Here is an 18,548-nt window from a genome sequence, read left to right on the forward strand (position 1 = left end):
AGCGTAGGAGATCTGGCTGCAGTTCCTGGTTGCTGGCTTCAACTTTGTCCAGCCAGCCCTGGCTGTTGTGGGTATTTGCGGATTCAATCAGCAAGTGGAAAACTTCTTGTCTTTTTGTCTATCTCTCTGCCTTTAACTTAAAAAAAAAAAGAAAGGCAGCAGCAATTAAAGTTTTTAAAAATGAATTTTTAAAAAATGTTTGATATATAATAACTCACATAATACTTTTCACCCATTTAAAGAGAGATGTGCAACTATCTTCACAATTAGTTTTAGAACATTTTCACCAGGACGGACTACAGGCGACACCCACATCCCAGATGGAAGTGCCTGGTTCAAGACCCGGCTCTTCGGCATCCGATCTAGCTCCCTGCTAATGCACCCAGGGGCTCCAGTACTGGGGTCTCTGCTACTCACAGAACAGACCTGGATGAAGTGCCACCATTTCCATCAGCAACAAAGGAGGCTTCCAAATTGCCCACATCCTCATCACACTACAGCCACCTTAGTAGGCAGGACATGATAGCTCACACCAGTTTTGATTTTATTTCCCTAATGTGTAAGGATACTGAACATCTTCTGGTATGCACTTCGGCCATTCTGTGTCTCTTCCTTGGAGACATGTTTATTCAAATCTCTTGCCTATTTGTTAACTGTATTGTTTAACTTTTTATAAGCGTTTATCTTAATTAGGGACAGATCGGTGGCATAATTTATAAAGCCACCACCTGAAGTGCTGGCATTCTATATGGACATCAGTCTAAGTTTCCACTGCTCCACTTCCAGTCCAGTTTCTTTCTAACATGCTTGGAAAGGCAACAGAAGATGGCCCAAGTACTTGAGCTCTTGCACTTACATGGGAGACCCAGAAAAAGCTTCTGGCTCCCGGCTTCAGATTGGCTCAGCTCTAGCAATTGCAACCAATTGAAGAGCAAACCAGTGCACCAAGAGCTTGTTTTCTCTCAAATAAATTCTTATTTTTAAATCAAATTCTTAATATACACTGAATCCCATGCCCTTATCTGATATGGTGTATAATTTGTTTTTTCTTTTTGTGGGCTATCTTTTCATTTCATTTCAAAGGTATCCTTTGAGGTACAGAACTTTTCCTCCTAAAGAACAACTTTTTATTGTGTTATAGCTGAGAACTGACAAATCCAAGGCCATCAAGATTTGTTTTCTTCCAAAATTATAACTTTTATAAGTTTTTTGCTCCATTTTCAGCTAAATTTTGCACATAAGTCCCCCTTTTGCTCCATTTTCAGTTAAATTTTGTACCTGACAGGAGTGAAGGGCCCAACTTCACTCTTGTACCTACCTTCCAGCTATATGGTGTCTGTTTTTGGACAGAACTTGTAAACCTTTATGGTTTGCACTATGTGTTCTTTAAGAAACCCTTCCTGGGCCCAGTACCGTGGCCTAGTGGCTAACTTCTCACCTTGCATGCACCAGGATCCCATACAGGTGCCGGTTCTAATCCTAGCAGCCCTGCTTCCCATCCAGCTCCCTGCCTGTGGCCTGGGAGAGTAGTTGAGGATGGCCCAAAGCCTTGGGACCCTGCACCCGCATGGGAGACACAGAAGCGGATCCTGCCCCCTGGCTTCGGAATGGCTCAGCTCCAGCCGCTGCGATCACTTGGGGAGTGAATCATTGGACGTAAGACTTCCTCTCTGGGGCCCGGTGGCATGGCCTAGCAGCTGAAGTCCTCGCCTTGAACGCACTGGGATCCCATATGGGTGCTGGTTCTAATCCCGGCAGCTCCACTTCCCATCCAGCTCCCTGCTTGTGGCCTGGGAAAGCAGTCGAGGACAGCCCAAAGCTTTGGGACCCTGCACCCACATGGGAGCTGCTGGAAGAAGTTCCTGGCTCCTGGCTTCGGATCAGCATATCATCGGCCATTGCGCTCACTTGGGGAGTGTATCATCAGAAGGAAACTCTCTCTGTCTCTCCTCCTCTGTAAATCTGACTTTCCAATGGAAATAAATAAATCTTTAAAAAAAAAAAGATCTTCTCTGTCTCTCCTTCTCTCTGTATATCTGACTAAGCAATAAAAATAAATAAATCTTAAAAAAAAAAACCTTCCTACCTCTGTCATAAATACATTTTGAATGTTTTTGGACTTCCTATGGAGAGATCATATAGCTTGTACTTTGAGTCTTCTCACTTTGCTCAATACAATGCTGTTGTTATGAACAGTTTTTTTTAATTGCCACATGGTATTTCATTGCATGTCTATACCACAGACTATCCTTATGAGTAAACATGCTACATCCTTACCCATGCTTCTTGGTAAATACAGGTGCTGATCTTTGTCTGGTACTTACCCAAGAGTTAAAATGTAGAATCATGGAGAACATGATACACTTAGCTTTAGTTAGCAGACATGTCAGTTTCCCAAAGTGGCTGTGCTAATTCACTCCTCAGTCCCACCTCTAGTAAAGTAGGGTTTCAATTGCTCCATGAGTACAAATTGCATTTTCTTAAAATATAAAGTTGCTGGCACTTTTTCCTCTTTCCTATCCTAGTCTATTGTTTAATTTTTTAAACACGGGCTTTTACTTGGTGAAGTGTAGCTTTCTGTGTGTTCTGGAGATGCGTACTTCATTGGCTTGCCATTTTACTCCTGTCTTTTGAGGAACAGATGTTCTTAAATTCATTGACTTTTTATTTTGTACCTTCTTTAAGAAATCCTCCTTCCATGGGACAAGGATATTTTGTTCCACAGGCTTTATTATTTTCAATAACTTAAATTATTCAAATGTTCCACTCTTGAAAATAATGTGTATTTTAAAATATTTACTTAATATTTTAAAGATATTTTTCAAATGACTGCTAGCCTGTTCTGTTAAGAGAGAAGCTTGTTGGAATTTTGAACACAGCTCCTTTGTAGGTAACTCTCTCCTCTCTCCTGGTCTTTAAGACTTTTTTTTACTCCATGGTATTCCACAGATTTTGCCTATGAGTTTCTTTTTTTCCTGGAATTTAGTCTTTTGATGTAGGAGCTGATGTCTTTACAACTGGGAAATTAAATATTGCTTCTCTGTTGCTCTCTTGGAAGCCTCCTGATGTAGTCTTTATTACTCTGAACAGATCTTTTGTATTTCTTAGTTTGGCTTTTATGTATCAAGTAAATTCCTTGATTCCATCTTCACACTTACTAATATTAACTTTAAACCAGATCCAGCAAATGTTATAGTACATGGTGAGTTTTTATTTCAGTGCTTGTCTATTTCATTTCCAACATGTTTTTTTTTTATATCTAGCTCTTCTCATTCCTCTCCCTTGCATTTTTTACAATGTATCCTTTATGAATCAATATTCCCTTCAATGAGCTCTGTTGAGTACCCAAATTTCCTTTAAACTCTATGCCTGTTGTATGCATGTTCTAACTGCTGACCTTGGTAAACAATACTTTAAACATTATCTGTCTTGTATTTTAGATTTGTAATACAAGCTTCTTAGTGGGAAGTTTTAACTTTTGGTTTCCCATCACTTTACAAAAGAATCTGTTCTTAAAATTATCGAACTTTGTGCTCGTATTGGCTCATGGGAATCTGACAAACTACCGTCATGAGGTAGTGTTTTTGCCTCCCCACATCAAGTTAACAGTTTTCTGTTAAGACCTTACTCCAGGCACAAGGCTGGCAGCCTGTGCCAGCATCCTACACTAAGTAGATCTTAGATTTGAAGTAAAAAAACCTTACTCTGGCTTTTGTGGAATACCAAATTATCTTTAAAAGCTAAATACCCAGATTCCAATACTCACTATCTGAAATGTCTACTTCATTTGTGATCTTATTTCTGAGTCTAGTTATGTATACTTCACTTTGTTCTTCTTACACTTCTTATACTGAGAACAAGAGTAGACTGCCTGGGGAAGCCTGGACCCAACCTTCTATTTTGCGTAAAGGTCTTAATTTTTCAGTGTGTACAAGCTCCACAATGTGTTATCATAAAAGGCAGATTCGAAGGCAGAGTGAAGAACCTGAGTGAGCCTCAGAATAACCCTTAATACCAGTGTATTATGACGAACTCACACATTTTCGCATTTGAAATATCCAAGGTGCTTCGTTATCAGCTTTTCTAACCCATGGTATCAGAACCATTTAAACCCTACACTAGGTTTTCCCCTTCGCTTCAATCTTCCCATTCTTTTTTTTTTAAAAAGATTTATTTTTTATTATTTTTTTATTGGAAAGGCGGATATACAGAGAGGAGAGACAGAGAGGAAGATCTTCTGTCCGATGATTCACTCCCCAAGTGAGCGCAACGGCCGATGCTATGCCGGTCCGAAGCCAGGAGCCTCTTCCGGGTCTCCCACACGGGTACAGGTTCCCAAAGCTTTGGGCCGTCCTCGACTGCTTTCCCAGGCCACAGGCAGGGAGCTGGAAGGGAAGAGGGGCTGCCGGGACAGAACCGGCGCCCATATGGGATCCCAGGCGTGCAAAGTGAGGACCTTAACCACTTGCGCCACTGCACAGGGCCCCAATCTTCCCATTCTAAATAATAATGCAGTTACCATAGACTGAGTAGTTAACTGAGTGACACAGTTAGCTAAATACTTCAAAGGTGATTTAATTCTCCCAAAAATTCTGAGTCCTATTATTATTCTCATTTTACAAATAAAGATACAGAGATACAAGAGAAGTGAAATAACTTGCTTATAAATGTACAACTGGTGCACTGCAAAGCTGAGACTGGAACGCAAGCTGTCTGACCCGAGTCCTGCGCCATCTTCAGGGACAGATCAGCTGCTACCTTCCCTAAAGCTTTGCTACACCAGACTTGACAGCGAGCACAGCCGTGGTGCCTTCCTTCTGTGGAATGTGCTTTCCCACAATTAGTGAGCCACTTTTAAATGTCTGATCATGGAAATGTTAAGACTGACCCTGTGAGGAAGGGAAGTAACAGATATTCAACAGTTAATATTTATAACTTTAGCTGACAATGAAAGCAGAGTCATAATTTTAATGCAAATGCATACTTTTTCTGTGGGTTTTACTGGTGTATAATTGAAGTACTTACCTCTGCTAAGTCTTCAAAGCAGCTTCCTACCAGTGGATGGGGACTGCCTTCATCAGTCATTTCTACAGTGTCTTCTATGTGGCCCAGTAACTTCACACTAAGTTCATGTATATCCACTATACGACTAAAGATATTTTCTACATCCTGTTGGGGAGCGATGGGAAAATACATTAATTCAGTTAGGCTATAGAGTAAGAATAATTTTGAGTCCTTTTTTTTCTTAATAATCACAAAATTCAACACAGCAGACAGGAATTTCAATGACTTATAAGACCCCTGAATCTTTTGCTTATAACCATAAATACTGTTATCTGTCACATTAAAGTTAAAATCAAGATCGTTTTGAAGAATTTAATTCATTTAAAAATAAAACCTATTACATATTAGCATAAATGGCATTTTAATGAAAATTAGTTATATTTTTCTAAAACAGCAGAAAAGAAAGATTTAGTACAAGAAAGGCATTTATTTTTCTTTCTTTAAGTTTGCCAGGGCCATTGCTTTTACATTTCTGCAAATGTATTTCATGTAACTTAATAAAAAAATAGCAGGACTGGCATACCTATTTCTGGATTCAGTCTGCTGTTATCTTGGTTGGATCTATGAAGATACAGCTTTCAGCAGATACACAGATGGGTAAGGGGGAATACTTTTATAGACTATTCAAATACTTGCAGATATTCTTTTCTTTGTGTAATTCTTCTATTGCTATAATTCACACTTCATAAAATCCACCCTTGTAAAATGTCTACTATTCAATGTTTTTTAAGAATACTTACAGTGTTATAGCAACACGATCAAATTCTAAAACACTTCATTACCCCAGAAGATACCCTGCATCTACTAGTGTCATTCCTCATTGTATCTCAGGCAAGTACTATTCTAATTTCAGTCCACATGGATTTGCCTATTCTGGATATATCATACATACACAGAGTGAATAATCCTTTATGGTACTATGTCAAGAATTTCCACCATTAGTTTCTTACAGGTGAATAGTAATAATGACTCTGAAAGCATACTGATTTCATAGTGCTACATTAAAATCAACTGGTCATTACTAGTTGATGTGATTATTTTTATCAGTGACTGTATTTTCTCTAACCAATTTTGAGACATAGTTCACATATAATTTTAAATGTAATTTTTGGAGAGACTTTATGTCACTATTTACATTTGGGGTTTTCATCACAGTCAGAATACAGAATGTTTCTATCACCTTAAGAAGTTTCCTTCTGGCCCTTTCCCTAGCTGTCCTCGAGACCTTCGCTCCAGAAACCCAGTGCTTTGCTTTCTCTCACTACAGAATGCTGAACAACAGGATCCCATGGTGCCTAGCTTCTTGGTTCATGTGCTTTAGGATGCACCCATGCTGTTGCATGTCTGCTACTTCACTCCTTTGTACCACTCAGTAGTACTCCAATGTGAGGGCAGATCACAATTTGCACAGTCTTTCCTCTTTGATGGACACCCGAAGCTTTGCAGCTTCTGGTGGTTACTACAATAAAGCTGCTATCAACATGCAGGAACAAGTTTTGTACAGACACATTTTCATTTCTCCTGGGAGAAAAACCTAAAATAACTGCTGGGCAGTATTGTTAGCTTATGCGTATTGCTACAAGAAATTTTCAAACTGTTTTGTAAAATGTTTATCCTAGATACATCTCACAAATGGGAATTTTATGTTCCCACAAGCAGTTGTTTCTCATCCTTTTCAACATTGGATACTGTCATGTTTAAAAATTTCTAGCCTTCGAATGAGTGTACGATACCATCTCCTTGTGGTTTTAATGTGCATGTCTGTGATGATTACTGATTTTGAGCCCCTTTTGATGTGGTTTGGCTATATTTCTTGATTTTTGTTTGCTAACACAGTCTGTTTCTTCTTTACTCCTGTTATTTAAATGACTTCATTGAAATATAATTTATATACCACACAATTCATTTAAGTGACCAAAATCATGATTTTTAGCATATTTAGATTTGTGCAGCCATCTTCATATCTACTCCTTATTTTATTCACACATCACCACAATCTGGGCCCTTCCCAGATTCTGGGGTGATTACTGCTTCTCCTTCAGTCACCTATCACCCTGTGGCTACTTTCAGAAATCATTAGCACCTAGCCCTCTCAGACAACCTCACCTGCTTTCAAGGAGTTCGGTGAGTTTAATACTATAAGAAGGTAATTCCCCTGGATTTCAATATTACTGTCCATTTTTGTGCTTCCAATACTACTCCTCTCATACTTCTACCATGGTAACGATGCCACTGTATTACAATTTAATTTTAAGTTTACAACAGCCTTGGCTACGCTTGAGGGAATTAATTTTTTCTTTCTCATCTTCAAATCCCAATTGCTATGTCTGGTACCCACAGACACCGAAGTGTTGGCTGTTTAGTGTTTAGTCAAACTAAACAAAAATATCTTCTACCTAAGTACAAGTGCTTATTCTTCAGAGCACACGAAAGATTCTTTAAATTCATTTTCACTTATGTCTACTTTAGACTTTTTTCTTTTAACTTCCGATTAAATGTCTTCAAAGTTATAGCAATTTGTGATCCTGAGTTGTCTTACAAACTTACAAAAGTGGCAAAGTAATAAACTGCATAAGTTTGAAATAGTTTCACTAACATAATACACACATATACGTATTTATATACATGTATACGTGCGTTAGGGAGTGTATATATCTACAATACTTACATTTGCTGAAAACAACTTTGAATTGGAGACAAAGGGCTCTCTAAAAACTTTTATAATTAGATTCAGTTCCCTTATATATTGTCGAATTTCTGCCATAAATGCTTTTACCAAATCATAGTAAGTTTGTTCTCCTGAGGTGGAAGGCTCTTCATCAGTCAAAGACAGTATGTTTATATCTTCTACATCTTGATGAAACATATCCATCAATACCTATACAATCAGATAAAAAAGCACAACAAAACATAAGTCCACAAATTTGAAATAAATTTCCCAAGAGTCTTTTTGAATGTGTGTGTATATGTTTTAAGATTCATTTTGAAACAGAGAGAGACGTCTCTCTGCTTGTTTACTCCTCAGATGGCTGCAACGGAAGGGTGTGGACTAAGGCAAGCAGGGAGGCAGGAGCTTCACCTCGGTCTCCTACATGGCCGGCAGGGGCCAGACACTCGGGCCTTCCTCTGCTCCTTTGTCCAGGACATTTGCAGGGAGCCAGACCAGAGGTGGCGCAGCCAGGACACAAACCTGACCATATATGATGTGCGTATTCTCACAGGCAGCAGCGTTACCAAGAATACCACACCGTGGCCCCCTAATTTGTTTTCTAAATAATGAAAAGCAGAAACATAACTGTATCTTCTGAGATGTGCTCAGCCCCCACCCCGAGGCTTCTCTATCTCTGGTGGTACATCTTCCTCCAAGTCCTGTGCTAACACTGCAACCTACCTGCCTAACCATGTGTCCCTCCTGTTAATTCATTATTTATGATTTGTTCCCAGATCTTGTCCTGGATTTCTCTGATGTGGTTTGCTCAGCTCCACATGCTTACTACCATCGTATCAACCTAGGGCCTCACTAAGTCGTGTCTGAATTGTCATGGTCACTGCTGACTTCTCTATCTGTTGAGAGCATATCAAAACAATCTATTTCCCCAAAGTCTACTCTTGCTACTATTCTCATCAAAACTCATCTTTTTCCTTCTTACAAATTTCTAGGGCATCACCATTCCTGCAACAATAAAAAAATAATTTATCTTGTGTCACACTCTGCTTGTTTTACCAATGTAAATACTGCTTCATCAACTCTGGAGTCTTGATTTATAATTCTGTCTTTGACCTGTGTGAACACATAGTAGGTATTCAAAAATATTTTATCTGACTCATTAAATGTATCAACTGTAGGGATGGGTATTTGGCACAGGGGTTAAGGCTTCACCTGGATTGTCCACATCCCACATTAAAGTGCTTTTCCAAATTCTGATTCTACTCCCCACTCCATCTTTCTGCTAATCAAAACCCTGGGTATCTTATATTCTTACTTCAGGAAATGATTTTCCATTTTTGGTATTTCTTCAATATATGAGCAAAGCTTTCTGGCTTAAGAATTTGGGTCCCTGCCATCTAAGTGAGAAACCCAGACTGACAGCCTTTTGGCTTATGCCTGTCCCAACCCTGACTGTTAGAAGAAAAACTAGTATTGGTCTGTCAGCCTTTCAAACAAATAATGATTATACAGATCTTCAAATATCTTGTTAACTTTAATAATATAAAATAAACATTTACTCATTTAAAAATATCAAAATATTTGAAATTCTTCAAGTCAGATGTTACATTCATTCTCTATTAATATATTCTGAAACAACACATAAACATGAAGTAGGTTCAGATATCTGAAAGACTATTTCAAGAAGTATAGTGAGAAAAATGTAAGAAGTTTATCCCAAAATATTCTTTTTTTTTTTTCCTGCTAAGCGATTATCATAAATGAAATACTGAAGTAATTACTAAAAAAACTGGACTCAGATCTCTGGTTTTTAAGTTTAAGATCTGAAATTTCTCAGAAAATTCTACAACAAGCTCTTCCTGAACTTCCACATCTCTTTGGTAACATGTAAGTAAGGCGAGCCTTAGAAAAGTCACAAGGCCCAAATGAAAGAAGTCGTACACTTTCTACAGACTAAACTTTCAATAAATGTTCTTAATATTGTTTTAACTGCACAACTAACATCTGAAGGAAGCGAAGTATAAAAGTAAAACTTTTTCTAATATTTTTCTTTTTGTTTCTTCTAAAGATTTATTATTTGAGAGGCGAAGTTACAGAGAAAGGCAGGGGAGAGAGAGAACAAGGAGAGAGAAAGAGAAAGGAACAAGGAGAGAGAGATAGGGGCAGGGAGAGAGTTTTCCCATCTGTTGGTTCACTGCCCCAGTGGGGACAACAGCCAGGGCTGAGCTAAGCCGAAGCCAGGAGCCAGGAGCCAGGAGCCTCTTCCATGTCTCCCACACAGGTGGCAGTGGCCCAAACACTTGGGTTATCTTCAACTGTTCTTTTCCTGGATTATTAGCAGGGAGCCTAATGGAAAGGGGAGCAGCAGGGATACCAAACTGCACCCACACGGAATGCCTGTGTCACAGGCGGCAACTTTGCCCATTACACCACAACACTGCCTCCCTGTATTTTCCTTCCTTCCTTATTTTTTTCTTTTCCTTTCTTTTCTTTCCTTCCTCCCTTCTTTCTTTTTCTTTTTTCCTCTCTCTCCCCTTTCCTTTCTTTTTCTTTTTTTAAAAAAGATTTTATTCATTTTTATGGGAAAGTCAGATTTACAGAGACAAATTCCCTGTGCTAGTTCAAGTGGCCACAATGGCTGGACCTAGGCTGATCTAAAGCCAGGAGCCAGGAGCAGGTGCAGGGTCCCAAGGCTTTAAGCTGTCCTCCAATGCTTTCCCAGGCCACAGGCAGGAAGCTGAAAGGGAAGTGGAGCAGCTGGGATTAGAACTGACACCCATATGGGACCCTGGCACATGCAAGGTCAGGACTATAGCAACTAGGCCACCATGCCAGGTCCCCCTAATATTTTCATTTTCAAAAATTGTTTTTGGGCCTGGCATAAGGACTCAGTAATAATTTGCCACCTTGCAAGTGCCGGTTCACGTCCCAGCTGCCCCACTTCCCATCAAGTTCCCACTTCCCACCAAGTTCCCTGCTTATGGCCTGGAATGGTATTGGAGTCTGGTCCAACTGCTTCGGACCCTATTCCCACTTGTGAGACCCAGAAGCAGCTCCTGGCTCCTGGTTTTGGATTGGCTCAGCTCTGGCTATTGTAGTCACGTGGGGAGTGAACCAGCAGATGGAAGATCTTTCCTCTCAGAAACCTACCTTTCCAATAAAAATAAACAAATTTTTTTAGAAGCTGTTTTCATGTAAATCTATAACATTATAAATCTTTCAATTCAAATAAAATTTTAGTAGGATCATTATTGAGAGATTACTGTTGAGTCCAGCATTGTGACACAGTAGGTTAAGCTGCTGCCTACAATGCCCTCATTCTACATGAACACCCAAAGTCCAAATTGTTTCTTTTTTTAAAAGATCTATTTTATTTCTCTGAAAGGCAGAATTAGTGAGAGACTGATGTCTTCCATCCACTGGTTTACTCTCCCCAAATGGCTGCAATGGCGAGAGCTGGGCCAGTCCAAAGCCAAAAGCAAAGAGTTTCTTCTGGGTCTCCCACGTGGGTGCAGGGATCCAAGTACTTGGGCAATCCTCTGCTGTCTCTCCTAAGTACATCAGCAGAAAGCTGGATTCAAAGTGGAGCAGCTGGGACTCAAACCACTGCTCAGATGGGATGCTGGTGCTGCAGACAGTGGTTTTGCGTGCTAAGCCACGCTGCCCATCTCCTACCCTCCCCTTCTCTGCCTCTACTCCACTTCTGCGCATGCGCCTAGGAAAGCAGCAAAAAATAATACAAGTGTTTTGGCCCCTATTACCATTATTGGAGACCAGGATGGAATTCCAAGTTCCTGGCCTGGCCCCACTGCTGCCATTGTGAAACGAATAGCTCCACACTGGGGAATGAACTAGTGGATGACAGACCTCGCTGTTCCTCCTCCTCTGTCTCGCTCCCTTGCTGTAAACTTGCCTTTTAAATAAATCTCTTAAAAAAGACATTGTTGTGTGGCCTAGTGGCTAAAGTCCTCAGCTTGAACGCACCAGGAATCCCCTGGGGCACCAGTTCTAATCCTGGCAGCCCCGCTTCCCATCCAGCTTCCTGCTTGTGGCCTGGGAAAGTAGTCAAGGATGACCCATAGGACCCTGCACCACGTAGGAGATGCTCCTGGCTTCAGATCGGCACAGCACCAGACATTGTGCTCACTTGGGGAGTGAATCATCAGATGGAAGATCTTCCTCTCTGTCTCTCCTCCTCTCTGTATATCTGACTTTGCAACAAAAATTAAATAAATCTATAAAAAAGCCATTTTTATTATAATTAATCCTAGCGCAGCAATATACACCAAAAAAAATGTATGATGTGTTTAAGCATATTTTAGCATTATACATCTAATAACCTAATTCTATAAAGTGCTATCTCACATACTTCCTATTATTTACTGGAAATAACCCCCAACACATAATATCACATACAATTTTGTTCTGGCTGAATACTGTGCCTCAATCCAAACACACACGGATTAAAACTAGAGAACAAAATTTATAAAAGCCAGTTCCTACCTTGTCAGCACACATTGCCACTTTAATGTCTTGTTTTGTAATTTCGTAATGCCGTATATTTCTTACGTAATTCCCCACCAGCTTTAAAATGTCTGCAGAAATATATTCTAATACTGCTACTATGTAAACAGAGACCTGGTGGTCAATCTTATAACCTAGGACCTCCTGGAAAATTAGAAGAAAAGAATGCTTCAAAATTATATATTTTAAACTTAACACACTGGACACAAAAACACAGTTTAGCTTTAATTTTAGTGAGTCCTGTGATATCAACATTTAATCTCAAATGACTCATCTATGAAAAATTCATGTGTTACTATTAAAATATAAGCTACAAAAGAGAAAGGCAAGGTTACCCCTGATCAATGAAATAACTTGAGACATATAGACTACTGAACATTTAATCCCTAACCTAGAAAGGGAAACTCGTGTTTATGGGAGGGGAACAAAAGCTCTTTGTTCCTGAATTCAGAATACCTGGAAGTAGCCACAACAAAGGCTTTTTTTCTTTTACATAGAAATAAGCTAACATATTATTAAAAATAAGCAATATCTATTAGCCTTACACCTTGATCCTTTCCAAAGGAACACAGGCTCCCCCAAACCCTAAGTGGTACTTTTCAGATGTTACTGCTCTTTCTAGAACACCCTCATGCTGTGTTACGGAGGGCGTGTCCAATGTCTTAGTAGGCTTCAAAGACATTGGCTTTTGTGGGGCTCACCAGCTTCTACAGGAAAACAAAAAATAAATTTTCTAAATACAATCCAATTAAGAGGAAAGAATTTTAAGTAAGTTTATCACAAGTTGGGGACAGATTGTATTAATCTTTTAAGATATATTAAAACTATTAAATGTATCATGATAGAGATGTATTAGTAAGTTGAAATAATATCCCTAATTACTTAAAAAACCCAAAATGTAAGATTAACACAACATGCACATATCAATCTGTTCGTTCTTTTAGAATTATAATTGCAATCTGGATTTGGAATTGTATGGCCAATGAAAATCTTGAAAAGAGAATTACAAAGAAGAATGCAACTACTAACAATTTAAGAACTTTCAAACACTTGAACATTTCCTCAGACAATTAAAATAAAGGCAAGCATATCTATCCGAATTACCAAATGCAAACCATAACCTCTGGCAGCCTTAAACATTACCCAAGGAGTTAGCCTCAAAATTTCTAAAAGATTCCGCAGAGCTGGATTTCCTCACACGGTCACTAAGAGTCTCCTGGATCAGACCTGCCAAGGACTTGCTCCCTTTCTGCCTCTGCTACCTTAAGTTACAAAGTGCGGGGAACAGTAATGACCAAAATCAACACAGACAATGTAATAGGACTTTGGTATCCTGTCTGTATTATGGTATTACAAAATTATTTCTACTGAAAATATGACTGAATTTCAATTCTTGTCGCATCTTCATTTTTGTTGTAAATCATTAGTTGACATTATTAAGTAAATCAGAAATCGCCTCGCTGGGGTTCCCAGCAGTGACTCTCTTAGTTCAGAAGAGATGGAATTAGCTAGATGACTGATTTAAACCAGCAGCACTGGGCCGTGTGAGTGATCTCCAGGGATTTTAGTCCCAGGATTACAGATAAACCTACGGCAGTCTTGCAGAAGTCCTTACAGGATACTAAAGTTCTTACAGGATTTTATAGGGATATTTGGATCTAACTAAAAAGAAAAGAATTGCCAGGAATTCTCCTCATGGTTCTAATAATAACTAAAATTAAAAGTTTCACAATCCTAACTTTAAATCAGGACATTCATCGTATGCTTTCCTACTATCACAGATCATTCCCAACAACAGGAATCCCTGGAAAATTAGAACAAGAGCATTTTACTCCTCAGTTGATTCTACTCTCGGTAAAATATAGTCTCAATGTTGAAAATGGTGGCGTTTAGTGTGCTTGTAAAAGGCAAGAAGGTAACATTTCAGCTTTACCTTTAATAAAGGATGAATTTTTTCTACTGGGAGAGATAAAGGGTTTCTTCGCTTCCTCTTTTCAATAGCCGATTGGGCATCAGCTATTGCCCACTTATCAATTGGATGAGGAAAACTTTTTTGAACACGTTCCTTGGAAGACAGGAAAATAACAACTAAGCAACAAACACATGAAATAGTGCTGTTCACTTAAAATTTATTCTATAAGTAGAATCCACTTCATACTCGACTTTTAAAAATTTCAAGGTGTAAAACCGAAACTCAAGAAATGAGTATCTAATTATAATTCTCATTCACTTTACTTTTAATATCAATTACAAGCGCAACATTATGCAATTGAAATCACTAAGAATTTTTTTAATCCATCACACAAAGGTATTTATAAAATTATTTACAAATCATGGAAATTAATGGTTTTCATGAGTAGCAGAAATTTTAATACACTGCAGCTTCCATAAGTCATTAACTTTTAAAGAAAATATTGCCATTTAATTTCTAGCACTTATTCAGTTAAAATTCCCACAGAATGTGCGATAACTAAAATTACTGTACCAGCTGAATTTTCTTTAATAAACTAATTAATTTCAAAAGACTTTTAAGTTTTAAAATCCATCTGCATTGATATCACAATTAAAACCAGTAGAGGTCGCTATTCTTCAACTTTAGCCATTTTAAGTTGACCAGTATTTAACAAGTAGTGTATTTTTAAATCACAGATGAAATAAACCATTACCCCAGATTATAACTCTGAAAGAAAGCAGCTTTGGTTTCCAAGGAAAAAATAAAATAGAGATTTCCAAGACACACTAAGGAAGGGGGAAGAATACAATGAGCGTTGCACACATCACAAAGAAATAAATACACTGAGAAACATAATCCACTCAGCTTGATTAAATTATCTGTTCTGTTATGTTCAACGAGCTTCCAATTTTACAGTAATTATTTTAATTCTAATTATTGGAATCAGAAGTGTGCTGAAATAAATTACAGTCATAAAAATGCAACCAAAAATCTGCTGGAATTGTACCTTCATGCAGTAAAGGCAATGCCAACACCCTGGGAAGCCTGACAGGTGGAAAGGGAGGGAAGGAAGGGAGGAAAGAAGTGGAAAAGAACATCCACAGCAACAGTTATTGTCTTATCTAAGTAAATTCTGCAGACTGGTTAGCCACAAAATGACAAGAGATTTAGGAGTAACTATATCTTGGTTTCAGGTAAATATTTATACCTGGGGTTTAGCTAGTGATTACCTGAGTAGGTTAAATATGGTACAACCCAATAATGGTACAATTCTGTGGACTTCTAACATTTTTCTAGTTTTTTTTTCCACTGTAGCTTTTGCTTTAATTCAAGTCATAGTAAGACATAAATTCTCAACACATTTTACATTACACACTTAAGACACCGAACATTCTCACTTGAAACAGTTGCATGACACAAGACCTACCCTGCTTACCTGCAGTACACTGGAATTTTCTACTCTGTTTTTTGAAATAACTAATTTGAGAGGTAGAGGGACACAGACAGAGGCAATGTGTATCTACTAAGCCAAATGGCCACACTATCTACGAGTGCCAGCACTGCCCAGGGAGCTGAAGCCAGGAGCTAGGACCGCAGTCGAGATGTCCCGCGTGGGTGGCAGGAATCCAACTACTTCAGCCACTAGTGAGCTGGCAAGAATCAGCTACAGCAGGAAGTTTGGCAGGGGAGCTACAGCAGAAATCAAGCCAGGCACACGGATAGGGACATGGATATCTCACCAGGAATTTTAGCCACTGCACCAATCGCCCATCCCTCTGTTTTTCACAGCGTTGGCTGGGCAATGCACTAAAGTGTTTTTATCACTTATCTTAAAATATAGGTGATATTAGCGGTAGAAAAGCAGCATGACAGAAACTGGATTCAACCTGACAATTACAAGTGGATTTAACATAATGATTCATTAGGATACCAAGGAAAAAGGCCTTATAAAATGAATGGGTGAAAAAGAAAGCAGACTTTCTATCTGTGGATGAGAAGGCTCACAACCAAAAAAAAAAGTCTAATGTAACAGAGCCCCAAGAAAGCCTGAGTGAGCACAAGAAGAAAAATGTGTATCAGAGCCCTGTGAAAATCAATGTTGAACAGAGGTCACACAGGCCATGGAGAAAACAGGAAAGACACGAGACATCGGCCGAGGTGGCCAGAAAGAAATGAAAGACAAACCAAAGGACATATGGAGGTAAAAAAGAAAAAGAAAAGAAAAAGGAAGGATGGAAGGAAGGAAGAATGGATAGTTGGAAGGAAGGAAGGAAGGAAGGAAGGAAGGAAGAAAGGAAGGAAGGAAGGAAGGAAAAAAACCAGACTATTATTAGCATTTGCCTCTTCATAGAAACTGATACTTATTACAGGAGAGGGAGAAATTAACCAGAAAATAACACTTTTTATACATATCCTTTCACATTTTAACTAACTTGAATCAACAGGGCCAAATGACATACATCCTTCTTTGTGCACTGTGATAGCATTTCTGCAGACATCCTTAGTCACCTAAAACACTAGCTGACAGAGAATAAAGACTTACATCCTGGTAGCAGGAATTAATGAATACTGGCTACAAAGCCCCATCCATTTGGACCATTATTTTGTAGCACACAGTTCTGCAGTACAATGTATCATGATTTTATGAGAAGCATAAACAATTCTGTAGTTAACAATTCTTCAGTACATTTTATCCTAACATTTTAATCAGCGCAAGCAAGGGGGAATATGCTTCCATCTACTCAACACTGAATTACCCATTTTCCTAAAATCAGAGAGCAATTAAAATTCACTTTGTTCTTCATTTAAACAGACAACCTAGCAGTTGCCATAAAGTAACAGTTGCCAGCCTAGTGTGAATTATGCTTATATTTCAAAGCCATCAATATATTCTTTAGAAAAACTTTAAGATGCACATATTCTAATTTGAACTGAACTTTAAAAAAAAAAGATTTATTTATTTTTGTTTGAAAGGCAGATTTTTTTACAGAGGAAGAGACACAGAAAGAAAGGAACTCCATCCGCTGGTTCACTCCCATAAATGGCCACAATGCTGAAGCTGAGTGGATCCAAAGCCAGGAGCCGGGAGCTTCTTCCGGGTCTCCCACGTGGGAGCAGGGGCCCATGGTCTCAGGCCATTCTTTGCTGCCTTCAGGCCATAAAGCAGAGAGGCAGATTAGATGTTGAGCAGCTTGGGCATGAACCAGTACCCATGCTGGCACCTGCAGACAGTATTAGCTCACTACATCATCATGCCAATCCCTTATCTTTTTTTTTTTAAGGATTTTTTTTTGTATGACCCTCAATTTCTCTTCATTTTGATGAAGCATCTCTCAGTCCAAATACTGAAGGGTTTGCTAAATTTGGGGGCTTTGTTATTTTAAAAGGCATATTTTAAAAGAAATGCTGCATCCTGATGAATGAGGAAAATGGAAAATCATTTCCTGATACAAGAATATCAAACACCGCTTGCTATGGTCTGAATGTTTGTGTCCTTCCCAAATTCACATTGAAACCTAATCCTCACTGTGGGGGTTCCATTAAGAGGTGAGACTTCTAGGAAGTGACTACATCACGGGGGTCTGCCTTCCGCATGCAGGAGGCTGGTTCTGCTTTCAGCGTGTGAAGATGCACTGCCCAGGGCACTCGCCAGTGAGTCCGCCTACACCTGGACCACGGCCTTCCCAGCCCCCAGAACAACCGGTGATGCATTTGTGCTGTAAAAAATTACCTGTCTAAGGTATGTGTTACAGCAAATGGACTAGCACATCACTGTACTCATCTCAGAATCTCCACATCTCCACATTTTCCTCTAAATATACTTCAGGGGATCCGGCAGAAAGAAGGGCATGTACAGTACTGATGGGGAAGATGCAGGCTGCATCACTAATACTTATTCCTTGTCTATAAAATACTATTTTTCTTTTCTCTCTTTTTTCTAGTTTTATTTATTTATTTATTTTTTAAAGAATTACTGAGAGGGAGGGAGAGACAGAGGAAGATCTTGCATCCACTAGTTCACTCCCCAAGTGGCTACAATGGCTGGGGCCAGGAGCCTGGAACTCTACCTACCTGGGTCTCCCATATGGAGTCCAGGCACTTGGGCCATCTTCTGCTACTTTCACAGGCACATTAACAGGGGGACAGCTTGGAAGTGGAGCAGCCAGGATTCAAACTAGCATCCATTACGGGTGCCAGAATCACAGACAGCAACTTAGCCTGCTGTGCCACAACACTGTCCCCTATTTATTTTATTCTAAGGGTTAACTTTTTTTTAAAATAATATAAGGGAGTAACTATTACCCAACAGGACTGTTACAAGGACATAAAAAATGTACA

General features: G+C 39.1%; 1 protein-coding gene across 2 annotated transcripts in view; it reads right to left on the reverse strand.

The window, feature by feature from the left end:
- The window catches only part of SOS1 (SOS Ras/Rac guanine nucleotide exchange factor 1), a 115,179-nt gene that overhangs the window by 45,487 nt on the left and 51,144 nt on the right, over positions 1-18,548 (reverse strand). For both annotated transcript variants that reach the window (XM_040993121.1, XM_040993120.1), the window contains exons 3-6: positions 14,190-14,321; positions 12,236-12,400; positions 7,733-7,942; positions 5,026-5,169 (exon numbers count right to left, since the gene is read on the reverse strand). In XM_040993121.1, the coding sequence (XP_040849055.1) occupies positions 5,026-5,169; positions 7,733-7,942; positions 12,236-12,400; positions 14,190-14,321 (651 nt within the window). The remainder of the gene's footprint in view (positions 1-5,025; positions 5,170-7,732; positions 7,943-12,235; positions 12,401-14,189; positions 14,322-18,548) is intronic.

This window comes from Ochotona curzoniae, unplaced genomic scaffold (assembly GCF_017591425.1).
Source record: "Ochotona curzoniae isolate NIBS_2020 unplaced genomic scaffold, NIBS_Ocur_1.0 contig_883, whole genome shotgun sequence".
In the NCBI taxonomy this organism is placed as follows: Eukaryota; Metazoa; Chordata; class Mammalia; order Lagomorpha; family Ochotonidae; genus Ochotona; species Ochotona curzoniae.